At 41.1% G+C, this 13,440-nt stretch overlaps 1 protein-coding gene across 1 annotated transcript; it reads right to left on the bottom strand.

Annotated features, from left to right (window-relative positions):
• Positions 1 to 1,665: 1,665 nt before the first annotated feature.
• Positions 1,666 to 12,961, bottom strand: LOC103398948 (centrosomal protein of 120 kDa-like; the record flags this gene model as incomplete). The annotated part of the gene is made up of 17 exons (XM_025053907.1): positions 1,666 to 1,974; positions 2,555 to 2,700; positions 5,090 to 5,188; positions 5,495 to 5,617; positions 5,730 to 5,941; positions 7,480 to 7,704; positions 8,916 to 9,021; positions 9,148 to 9,324; positions 9,621 to 9,717; positions 9,804 to 9,986; positions 10,202 to 10,342; positions 11,008 to 11,167; positions 11,255 to 11,488; positions 11,746 to 11,980; positions 12,079 to 12,276; positions 12,512 to 12,660; positions 12,817 to 12,961. Coding segments are annotated over 17 exons (2,838 nt in total), but the record flags the coding sequence as incomplete, so codon positions are not given.
• Between the last annotated feature and the right edge of the window lie 479 nt (positions 12,962 to 13,440).

Genomic DNA, 13,440 nt, shown 5'->3' with positions numbered 1-13,440 from the left:
GTTGCCTAATAATTATGCACAGTAATAATAACCTGCACACACAGATATCCTCCTAAAATAGCTAAAACTAAAAAAGCCCCACTCCAACTCCCCAAAATATTCAGCTTTGATATTGAGTCTTTTGGGTTCATTAAGAACATGGTTGTTGTTCAATAATAAAATTAATCCTCAAAAATACAACTTGCCTAATAATTCTGCACTCCCTGTATATTATCACCATTTTACGTTACATTGAAATTATATTAAGACATGTTTTATATATATATTTAAAGCACTGTACCATATACATACATACATATATATTATAGTTGGTAATTATTAAATCCTATTTGATGAAGATTGAGTTTTATTTCTGTTAAAAACATTAAAACCTGATATTCATAACTTTTTCTAAAATCAAATACTTTAAACAACCTGTGGAATATTTCATAAATGGTCATTTTTCTTGTATAATTAAAAATAATAACAGCTGTTATAAATATATTTATATATATATGTTTAAATATATATTTATATTTCTGTATTACTTGCTGTTGCTGTACGACTGCTTTAAACGTTACTTCACCAATGCTGCAGAAAAAACAAAAATATTTTCCTTATTGTCAGTAAATATATTTATTCCATAATTTAAACTGAAAACCAGATAATCGTCTATTTTTACGCTAAGTTCTAATCTAAGTGTAAACGCAGAAGTAAAATACACAAGGTACTACTGTTTACAAGGTACTTTTTATATTTTAAAAACATTCACCAGGTTAAATGTAGGTTTTGCAGTGAAAAAATTCGTTATTATAATTAAATTAATATTTTCTCCATCAGTTTAAAAACAAACAGTCAGTTCATGTCAGTCTAAAATAATTTATTCCACATGAACAGATCGCAGTCACAGTTAATGGAAAAAATAAATTCTTAAAATAAATAAAATCTCACAGCGGCTCTGATTGTGATTTAGCTGACGCTGCAGCGCCACCTGCTGTCAAGTAAAACATACCACCGGCCTCTCAAAGATCAATTTCAACAAGTCTGAAGGATTTAAAACATTGTCGGGATTTTACATCAACACAGGCTGGAAAAAAAAAATTAATTTGACATGAATTAACGTTTCAATCACACTATCAGTCAGAAGAAAAATAATAGGTTCATATTTTTAAGTCCAATGCTAAAATTGTTAAACTATACAACGGCATGAAAAACAATATAAAAATATAAAAACGTTATATTTTACCTATATTTACTTTATTACTCTCTGCTCTCATTCATATTTACATCGAGTCCAATCCAAAAATAATGAAACAAATATATAAATATACATATAAAAGAAATGAAAAATTCAGAAAGAAAAATGTAACAGGTGAATTTGAAGGGTTAAACCGTGGTTTTTATCTCACAATCGTCTCGACATAATTTTAGTTTTATTGCATATTTCATGTATTTTTAGGCATTTTTTTGGTCAGAGTTAAGGTGAAAACAACAACGTTTTAATATTTAAAATGTCATCAGCGTTGTTTTTATTTCAAAGGTTAAATTTCATTAAATTATATTTTGTAAATTCATTTTCTTGTAAATTAATCTTTTTTAATTAATCTCTGGTTAAAAAAGATTTTAAAAAAAAACATCATTTTGAAGTGTCCACATCTTCTGGAAACACTAAGACGGACCGGAAGTACAGACCTGATCTGAGGTCAGATGTCTTTCCTGTTGAACCATGACATCACAGTTTCACCTGAAGGCTCCACTGGAGGACCAGAATCTGGAGAGTCTGTGACTCAGAGTTTGTCTGGACCGACCATCACCTCCTGGATCTGTTTGTTGAGGTCAATGATGATCCTGTCCTGGTGGGTGTAAACCCCCGTCCTCAGCAGAGTGTCCCTCTCCTCCAGTAAACGGCTCAGCTGGTCCTCGGCACTCTCGTTCAGGTGGGGGACGGGGACGGACACGGCAGAGGCAGCGACACATCTGTCCTGCTGCTTTAATCTGGGGGGAAAATAACGAGTGGGTGGGTCTTGGAACGCAACTACTGGGATAGGACAGGGACTACTGTACATATATACACACACACATATAGATATATACACAACTATATAAACATATATATATATACTTTTTTAAAATTTATCCAATCTGGAATAAAAGACATCGTTTTCAGTCATTTACAGCAAATGTCTTTTTCAGAGTTAAAATTTTTTTCCGACGATCAAAATAGTGGTTTAATCAAATTGTTTCGCTAATCCTGCGTGTTTTCAACCTGAAGAATGTGTGTGTGTGTATATATATAAATATATACATACATGCATATATACGCACATATACATATATACACACATACATACACATATATACATATACACACACACACACATATACACACATATATACATACATATATGCGCACATATACACACATACATACACATACGCACATATACATACACATATATACATATATGCACACATATATACACACATATACGTACACACATACATATATACATACATATATAGATACATATAAACTCAAAGCTGAGTGGCAGAAAAAAAAATTCTTTCCTCTCACCTGTTGAGTTCATTCCTTATTTCGTCCAATTCCTGCTTGTCTTGTTGCCCCGCCTCTTTTTCTCCCGTTGCCAGGTAACGCTGCCTCATGGCCTCTAGCTCCGCCTGCTGTTTCTTTAGGTGCATCATAGTGTTTTCCTGCTCGCGCTGCACAAACACACAAGCACACACAAAAAAAAAAATTCAGGTACGTTTTGGACATCGTCTGAATCTGCTGTGCTTCACAGTGACCACTAGGGCGGGCGGTTTTAGCTGCACAGGCAGCCTGGTGTCATTTGTATCATATACTGTACAAATCAATAATCAATACTGAAAAAAAAATCATATTGTCAATCGGAGGATTTGAACACTGCAGACGTGTTTTATCCAATCACAGAGCAGCTCAAAGTAATAGGGATCTCCTATTGGCTGTTTTGACCAACCAGCTGCCTGTACACGCTTTTCACTGAAAAAAAAAAGTACTTTTACGTATTTATTAGACGCCTTTATCCAAAGCGACTTACAGAGGAGGACTAACGGTATCAAGGATGTGGTTCCTCTGGGAATCGAACCCAGGACTCTCTGCTCTTTGCTTCCGAGGCAGACTTCCTTTGTTTTCGTGTGAATGTTTTCATTAAACGCTCATGAATCTCCATTCCTCCACGTGAGTCCGGCTCCGCGCAGCTCCGCTCTGAGGACGTTTCAAAAACAAACCCCTGACCTTGGTGCTGAAATATCCGCGCTCCGAAGCCAAGTATCCGTTGTTTGCTTTTGTAATTATGCAGTCTGACGTTCGGTAATGAATTTGTCTGGATTCACATTTTCAGAAAAACCTTCCTGAGAAAAATGCTACGCAACGAGTGGAGAATTCACACACGGACCAACGTCAACACCGTGGGAACAGAAAGAAAACATGGAGAAAAAAAAAAGAGTCAAAGTCGTATTTCTCTCATCTGCTCATACCAACAGTGCCTCCGCAGGCTCTGTGTTAATAAATCCTCCGGTGTCTGAGCGGGGGAAAAAAAAAAAAAAAAAAAACCCCCTGCAGCTACACATGACAAGGTTTAGGACCAGTTCGCACAAACCATTCAAACACCTCCGGTCAATTTCGAGTCGACAATGAATCGAATCGTGTTTTCGGGGCGTACAGTACGTGTGGAGAAAGAAACCACAGATCGAACAAACAACATTTTTAGCTATGAGGCAAAAGCAACCAACCGCTGCTCCAACATGCTGACCGACAAATACGATGTGAGAGGAACAACGGCACGCAGAACGTCCTGTTTCTGGGACAGCATCGCAATGAGTTCTCACACTGGAACCGACTGATAATTAATAGAAAAACAGTTAAACGACATGTCCCCGTGCACGCACACGCACACACACACTCCATTTTTTCCCAAAGTCAGGATCGCAACCCTCAAGTGGGTCGCAAGAGGTTTTTTTGGGGGGTCGTTTTGCATCATGTTTCACAGGAGTTTAGGAATAATGTCTATTGACTTGGGTTGCGAAGGTTTTTAAAATATGGGTCCCCAGAAAAAAAAATTCTGGGGAAACACTGCCTTACCCTAACTTAAACCACACACACATACAGTATATACACATATATACATATATATACACATACATATATATCTATATATGTATACATAGGTGTATACATATATACATATATACACATATATACATACATATATACACATATACATACATATATATACACATATACACACATATACATACATATACATATATACACATACATATATACATATATACATACATATATACATATACATACATATATACATATACTATATATATATATGCTAATCCTTCAACTCCTTTATGATCCTCAAAATACAGTCACACTCAGTTTGGATCTAAAAATGTCCCCATGAGGGGACCAAAAAATTGGTATTATCCAAAAGCTACTTCACTGTACCAGGCACACACACACAGAGCTTCCACTTTCACACGTCTGATCTCCTCACCTCCTGACAGAGAAAAAACACCAGAAAACACACAATCTCTCATGAACACATCATTCACACGTGTACACACACACACATCCACAGATGGTGTGTTGACACAGCCCAGCTCTGTGGACCATTAGCCGTCTGTATTTCAGGCCGTTTTCGGGCTAATTACTATAAAAACAAACAGACTAAACATTTTCTCACACACACACACACACACTCATCTCCAGCACGAGATTAAAAACCTGCGCCGACACAAAGAAACTGCTCTGCTCCACTGTACGATGTTCATCGATCTGCGGTTTCTTTTTTGTTTGTTTTTTTTTACCCGATGGTTCGTGTTGACATAATGCGGAAATTTTTTTACAATTTCACAAATCACTGCGATGGACATTTAAATATCACAAAAAAAATTGGTTTAAAAATATATATCGCCATGTCTATAGTATTGCAATATATCGCAATATATCATATCGCTGCCCTTGTGTCGTGATACATATTGTATCGCGAGTTTCTAGCTAGTACACACTCCTAATAAGGTATGTACCATACACGTATACATGTACCAAGAGTTGTACCTGTTTAAAGCGGGCCAGTTCTTTCAGGGCTCGTCCCCACTGCTGCTTGTAGTGGAGCTTGGACTTGGAGGTGGACTCCAGCTTCCTCTCCAGTTCCACTTTAACAAACACGACAACATTTTTACTTACAGTTATCGGATAACAGGTTTTTATACTCACAAAATGTGTTAACAGTTCAATCAAATATACCGTATTTTCCAGACTATAAGTCACTCCGGAGTATAAGTCGCACTAGCCTAGCTAGAGTGCCCTCTAGCGGGCGTCAGTGGGAAAATCAGAAACGTGAAATTATATATTTTAATATATAGGTCGCTAATCCAGACAAAGGATAAAAAAAAATGTGCGACTTATAGTCCAGAAAATACTTGTAGTACTCAGCAGTACCACTCAACATCCGTGGTTCACCTTCTCCAGGGTCAGCAGGTTGACCTCTGACTGCAGTCTGAACTCCGGCCTGATGTTCTGCTGTTCCCTGTAGACCTGGAACTCCTTCTCCAGCTGTTTGTACCGCGACTCCCCGTCTAAAATCTGCGCCACGACAAACCAATCACGTCGTCAAAATGTTTGACAACGTTTTTTAAAAGTCACCATCGACGATCCTCCGCCGCCCCCGGGAGGGGGGTTGAGGTGGGCTTCGTACCTGCTGCAGCAGTCGGCTCCTCTCCTCCTCCATCAGTCGAACTTTTTCTCTCTCCAGCGCCACGCGCAGGTCACACTCCTGCTGCAGCCTCCTGCCGCTCTCCTTCAACTCCCTCAGCGAAAGCTCGTGTTCCGCTCTCAGGTCCTTCTGTAACCTCTGAGTCTGGACACACAGACGCAAAAAAAACCCCCACAGTGAAGTACTCAGAAGTACTCACAGACAACATAAATACTTCATTCTGGTGAATCACTGTATATATATATATTTCTCTGCAGAGGTTTTTTTTTTTTTGTGGCTGTGGTTTTATTGTTGCACTGACCCACAGTCAGCCCTGACGACTGTGTTGTTACTGACAGCTTGGTGTGAATGTAAAGGCTGATTCTCATTGGAGCACGGCTTCCAATAACATCAGATGAAATTTGATTTTTTTTTAACATGTTTTAGTACTTTACCACTGTCCTCTGAGGGGGAATTACTCTCTGTTTCTAACCCATCCATGAAACACAGAGACGGACCAGCTGTGGGTCAACCCTTCTCTTCACTGCAGGCTTTGATGAAGACATGACTGGGGTATGACAAAATCTAATTGAAAATTAGATTCTAATTGATTCCGCTTAGTAACGCTCTTGTTTCACGTTCACGGCAAACAAGTGTTTAGCTGGCTAATTGCGCACAGAGAATGTCTTAACGCATAACGTCATTTCCGCTTTGTGACGGAGCGCTCCCTGCGCTCTCGAGCCCGAGCGCGAGCCGCCGGTCGGGGCATGTCACACGCTTCTATCTGTAACAGCAGCGTACACGATAAACAGCCCGGTAACAGTCGCCGTTCTTTTTGCGCTTGATCATGACATTCGTGGTAGAAAGTACGATAGATGGCAAGCGCAAAGGCGACTGCTGTCTGGCTGTTCAATACACGCCGTGCTGTTGTTACAAGCGTGAAGTGCACGAAGCTGGTGTAGCTTAGCCTATCCCCGACAAGGGACGGCGCGCGGGAGCTTGCTGATTGGCTCTTCGGAGGTCCAGTTTCTCCACGGGCCACACTAACAGTATACTTTAATATTAAGGTGCGGGCCACAAAATATTGTACTGCGGGCCGCACTTGGCCCCCGGGCCGCGAGTCTGAGACCCCTGCTCTATAGGATTGAGGTCTGGGCTTTGACTCGGCCACTCCAGAACATTTACCTGGTTCTTTTTTAACCAGTCCTGTGTAGCTTTTGCAGTATGCTTCGGATCATTGTCTTGCTGGAAAATAAATCTTCTCCCAAGCCGTAGTTCTCTTGCAGACTGAATAAGATTGTCCACCAGGATTTGAGTGTATTTTGCAGCGTTCATTCTGCCCTCTATCTTTACAAGCCTTCCAGGTCCGGCTGCTGAGAAACATCCCCACAGCATGATGCTACCACCACCATGCTTAACAGTGGGGATGGTGTGTTTTTGGTGATGTGCAGTGTTTGGTTTCCGCCAAACATGACGTCTTGTCTGATGGGCAAAAAGCTCGATTTTGGTCTCATCAGACCAAAGAATCTTCTTCCACTTGACCACGTGCTTTTTGGCAAACTGTAGTCGAGATCTAATATGACTTTTCTTCAACAGTGGCTTTCTCATTGCCACTCTCCCATAAAGCTTTGACCGGTGAAGAACCCGGGCAGCAGTTGCTATATGCACAGTCTCTCCCATCTCAGCAGCTGAAGTTGTAACTCCTTCAGAGTAGTCGTAGGGGTCTTGGTTGCTTCTCTCACTAGTCTCCTACTTAGTTTACGAGGGCGGCCTGATCTAGGCAGATCCACACAAGTGCCATATTCCTTCCATTTCTTGATAATGGATTTCACTGAACTCCGGGGGATGTTCAATGCCTTGGAAATGTGTTTGTATCCATCCCCTGAATTGTACTTCTCAATCACCCTTTCCCTGAGATGCTTGGAGTGTTCTTCTGTCTTCATGGTGTAATTGTCACCAAGAATACTGATCCACCAGTCTGGACCATTCGGACACAGGTGTTTTATACCTCAATCACTTGAAGCACACCCACACCACTCAGGTGATCTTCATTTCACTAATTGTGAGACTATTGGCAAGAATTTGGACCTCTATTGAATTAGACCATTAACTTAAAAAGGGGGTGATTAACTATGCAAACAATTATATTTCTTTATATATTTTTATTTCATTGACATTACTTTGTAGAAATCTGTTTTCACTTTGACATTAAAGAGTTTTTTCCAATAAATGTTTGTGTTAAAAAAGCCAAATTGTATTGACCATGATTGATTTATGAAAGCACTAAAAGGGTAAAACATCCAAGGGGGTGAATACAGTAAACCCTTGTTTTTCGCGGGGGTTACGTTCCAAAAAGAACCCGTGATAGGCAAAATCCGTGAAGTAGAAATCTTTATTTTTTTTACAATTAAATACTCAGAAAAAGAAGAGAAAGAACGAACAAACCATTTTACAGTCTCAACCATTTGTTTCACAAATAAAGTAAAATAAAAGTACTTTAGAAACGTTTCAACAAATAACTTCTGTAATGTACTGTCAAATAATAATTTTAATCATCAACGTGAACAGAAGGCTTCAAATTGCGGAGATTAGCACCGCCCACCGTGAACGGGAGAAAATTAAAAATGATTATGAAAAAAATACAAATTACCTGGTCTTGTTGCGGGCAGTTGCAACCCTTTTTGAATCCTTATTAAAACTTATTGCTGCTGTCTTCCTTATGTTTTTTTCTTCCTTCTTTATGGAACGAACGGAAGATTCATTAATTCCATAATGCCGACCTACAGCCGCATAGCTTTTACCTTCATTTAGCATGTCCAATAGTTTTACTTTATCACCGATAGACAGCATCTTCCGCTGCCTTTTGGTCCCTACCGCAGGTACTTTTGCCGGTCCAGAGCGTTTTGTCGACATTATGGGGTTTGATAAACTCGAAATTGCAAGAGAATTTGCACGTACGTAATGTCAATTTGGCAAGCTGTTTTACGTACGTGTACATATTAAACCGCAACGTTATTGGCGCACAGGTAGAGAAGAAGCGGAGTGACTTTTTAGCCAATCAGAATGCAGAACACAATGCACGATGCAAATCCGTGAAGTAGCGAAACCGTGAAAAGTAAACCGCGTTATAGCAAGGGATCACTGTATACGTATATGTGTATAGACATAAATATATATAGATAGACAGACAGTCAGACAGACAGACCTTCTTCCTGACCACGGCCTCTCTCTCTCTGTCTCTCTTCTTCCACTCCTCAGCCAACGCCTGCATGTGACTCAGCTCCTTCTTCTTTAACTATAAAGAAACGTGTCATCATCATAACGCATCATAAATCCCAGTGAACATAACGGAGCAGAGACCGCCTCCTCCAGCAGAGGGCCGACAGTTCCAGTCAAAGTGTCCTGTGTCCAAGGTTTGTACCTGATCGTCAAACAGGTCCACCTGCTCCTCCTTCCACAGCTCCAGCTCCAAGGCCGCTCGATACTCCATGGTCTCTCTGGGGGCTGTGGGGCCCAGCAGTGGAGCTGGGTGGCAAAGGGCAGGGGCTTTGGGTGACAGAGGGTGAGAGGGCAGTTGTGCGGGGGCAACAGATTCAATCTAAGAGAAAAGAAAGACACATCGTCAGCATAGCAGTGACATTGATGATGTGACCTTAGAGAAAAACAGCATATACATACATAAATACACATATACATATATAAATACACATACACATATACATATATAAATATATATACACACACACATATAAATACACATATACATGTATAAATATATACATACATATATAAATATATATATATATACACACATTTAGCCATATATACACACATGTATATGTACGTATAGTAATATATATGTACTAGTATAAATATATCATTCATATAAGTCACCTGTGAAGAGTCAGTCACAATAACCTCTTTGGCTTTGATCAGACCCAGGTCTTCTAATGTGGCCACATAGGTGACCTCTGCGACCTTCTGAGGTGGACTGAAGGACAGAGACACGTCAGGTAAACAAAGACAAACGAACGCCACCGTTGTCCTCGGTGACAGTTACTCAGAACAAACTCCTACCGCTGTGGTCTGAACACAGGTATTCTGTCCTGGTGCGTTTGTCTCCAGCTCTGTTCTCCCGATGACGTCAGAACTCGTTTCTTCTCGGAGCTCAGCAGGTGAGACAGCTGCACAGAAGCTCGTCCAATCAGCTGGTCCCTGCTGTTAGAGTCTCTGTGCCACAACTCCACCACCAGGGGAACTCTACACAAACACAGGGCTCTCACATACTGCACTGAACACAGTCCTACAGCTCCACCTAGTGACCAAAAAGGGAATTGCTTTACAAAACTTCTTTTACCATTGACTAACCAAAGATTTTATTTTATTTTATTTTGGGATGTCACCGATGACAAACAAACGTGCACTTCCCTCCCTCTGTGACTAGGTGGTGCAAATGTGTCGGTGTGTGTTCCTACCTGTGGAAGGTGTCGTGCGGTAACGTGGCAAAGTCAAAGGCACAGTAGGACTGAGGCAGCGACACCTCAATGTTCCCGTGCAGCTCCACCGGAGGGTTGGTCATGATGAGGGCAGCGCTGCCGAAGAACGGATATGAATACCTGAAAAAAAAACACACAAATACAGAGTACCGTTACTTCAACATGTGAGTATACAGTACCTGTTAGTTAAAGCCTTTGTCGGAGAAAAAAAACTGTTGTTGTATTATTTAAAGCAGGGCTCTCAAAACCGTGGTTCGTGGGTCACTTCCGATCTGCGAACCTTCAACATGTGGCCCGCTCTTACACTAGACTAGAAAAAGACTATTTGTTGTAACATTTATTAATAAAAAAAAATTTGATTAAAGAAAACAGATGTATTTCAGAATTATAAAATAATTTGTAAGGAAACATTATTTTAGGAAAACATATATGGTCCAATCAAAGCCAAAGACATTGTGACGGACTCTTAACAGGTGACTTATATGAATTATATATTTATACGCAGTACATACAGTATATATTTCTATATATGTGGTTTATATTTCTATATACTGTATGTACGTATATACATATATACGTGTTTATATGTATATGTATATATGTACGTATACGCTTGGAGCAGTACATCACGTCACTCCAGCTGTTTAGCTATTTTATTTGAAACATTAGAAATAAAATAAGTTGTTAAATTAAAAAAAAGTTTTGTTCTATTGTTTTGTTCCCTCCGTGCGGCCATTTCGCAGCAGCTAGATGTTTGTGGACACACGTGAGGTGAAGTCTCTCACCTGAGCGTAGCAGCGATGGCGTGCGTCAGGCCGAGGCCTCCCAGGCTCCGCAGGTCCAGAGAGAAGCTGAAGTGATGTGCCGACGGCGGGATGGAAACTTTAGGAGCGGAAACACTCACCGACGACACTCCACCCTCATCTCCTGCCTCCGCATCTGCTGCTGGTTACATGGACACAGACAGGGTCAACGGTTGTCCCGTGGACGTCCGGACTACAGACCTGAAACTTCCCGTCGTGTCAAATTCACCTGGTTCTTTAGAGCGATGAAGTTCCTCAAGTAAACTCTCTGCCTCGCTCTCCGTGTGGGGGTAAGTGGGAGGATAAGGAACTGGAGTAGAAGAGTCGGGAGGTTTGTGGACTGGAGAGATGCCCTGCTGACCACAGGGGGCAGCAGTAGGAGGAGGAGGGACGGAGACTGCATTGACTCCGCCCACATCTTTATTCCCCAAGATCTGAAAAAAAAAAAAGATTGACATGAGATCTTAAATCACTGATATTCTAATAGTGACTTTTCAAATAGTGGCTCAGGGGCCACATGCAGCTCAGACAAAACATCATAGCAGCCCAGTATGTGGTCATTGTAGGAATACAATCAGCACCATCGCCATGAACACAATGATGTATATATCCCATCAAACAACCCACAATGCATCAATTTTATTTATTGTTTTGTCCAGTTTATTAGCCGCAGGAAAAAAAATCAGTTTCATCTGGATTCAAAGTTCTATAGTCGTGAACAGTACTTCACCTGTGCTGGGACCCCCTCTCTTCTAAGCGCAACAGCCACGCCGATGGTGGGCTGCAGGTCGGCGGGCAGAACCGGTAAACTTTGTTTGGTTAGCGTCGGAGGTCTGAGCACAAACACCCCCTCGATCGTCGCTGCCTTGTTTTCCAGATGGACGGGAAGAGCAGAGAGTGCCGACAGAGAGAGGTCGGTGCTGCCCAGAGAGTGGTTCCCACAGCACAGGTGGATCTGAGGACACGGCAGGACCTTTGACGTGATGGCACGATGGAGCAGCGACAACGACGCGGTATAACGCATCACGCCATATTAGACGTCTGAGCCCTGACCTGTAAACTGGGCTGGTGAGACACGAAGGACAGCAGGATCTGTTTCCTGCTGCGGATGCGGACGGAGGCACGCTCCGGCTCAAAGTCAGGACTCAGCAGGTTGTGGAAAGGCTCGCTGGTGATGTCGTTGCCCAGCAACGAGTAGTAGAAGAAGAAGTCTGAACCTTCAGCGGACAGCTTCGTGGTGCTGGGCATCAACTGTGAGGAACGGGGAAAATCAGAGTGTGACCTGACTGTTAGCTGTTAGCTGTCACTGAAATGCATCATGGAAATATCAAATATATAATACAACACTTTTGAATTGAAATTACAAATTAACCAGCCTTTGTAAAGATTACATTATTTCAAAATCTTTTTTTTTTTTAATTTCTAAAACAATGATGGTTGGCAATTGTGTGATAATTTAAAAAAAATATATATATATATATCAAACCTGTTCAAGTTTGGAGGCAAAGGCAATGGTGACGGACAAGATGAACATGTCACTGCAGAGATCAGAAGGTCCAACCTGGTGGTAACCCTGGTCTGGGATCAGTACGGCCTCCAAGGTTTCTGGAAGTAGATCCGTTACAGCAGGAGAACCTGGAAGGAAGTTGTAGTGAGAAGAGATTCAACAAGTACCACAACCACAGCTGTGGAAGTGATCACCTGATATTTGATGACTTGTTTTGTTTGTTTTGGTTGTTGACAATGAGACTAAAGAAAAACATAGAAACCACCGCTGGAGGAGAAGCCGACCTTGTTGAGGTGGAGCCTTCCTGGCCTTGAATCTGTCGGGAGAGGGTTCCGTGGCTTTGCTGTCGTTCTCCAGTGAGACTCCAACGAGAAGTGCGGGCTTCTGTTTCGTGTATTTGCTGCTCAGCAGCGGACACCAGCGAGGCTCCTGGTGCAGAAACACAGAAAACATATTTCATAAGTAGATCAGGATCTACACGTAGATTTCAGAAGAAGTGCTTGTAGAACAAGAGCAATTTCATTTTAAAAAACATCGCTTCCGTAGCGGTTAGCATGCCTGCCTTGGAAGCAGAGAGTATGGGGTTTGATTCCTAACCCTAACCAATGCAACATTTTTTTGTTTTTTAATAATTCAAACTATAGATGTAATTCTATTTTAAGATGCTAATCACTAGTGCTAATGTTAGGCTCGTGTAAGTATTGAGTCAGAAAGTACTATATATGTATATATATATAATGAGATTATATGAGTTTATATGCGTAAATATATATTTATATGATCACTTTAGCCTGGTCATTTAAAAAGTAGCGCCGAAGACAAAAAAAAAGTGTGGACACTCGTGTCTACTAGTTAGTGATGGAAAGACCGACTCTTTTTACTGATCCGAATCTTTGACTCTCGAACAG

The sequence above is a fragment of the Cynoglossus semilaevis genome, unplaced genomic scaffold (genome assembly GCF_000523025.1).
Source record: "Cynoglossus semilaevis isolate Cse_v1.0 unplaced genomic scaffold, Cse_v1.0 scaffold1510, whole genome shotgun sequence".
Lineage (NCBI taxonomy): Eukaryota > Metazoa > Chordata > Actinopteri > Pleuronectiformes > Cynoglossidae > Cynoglossus > Cynoglossus semilaevis.
The sequence above is the reverse complement of the archived record's forward strand: the minus strand, read 5'-3'. Positions and strand labels throughout refer to the sequence as shown.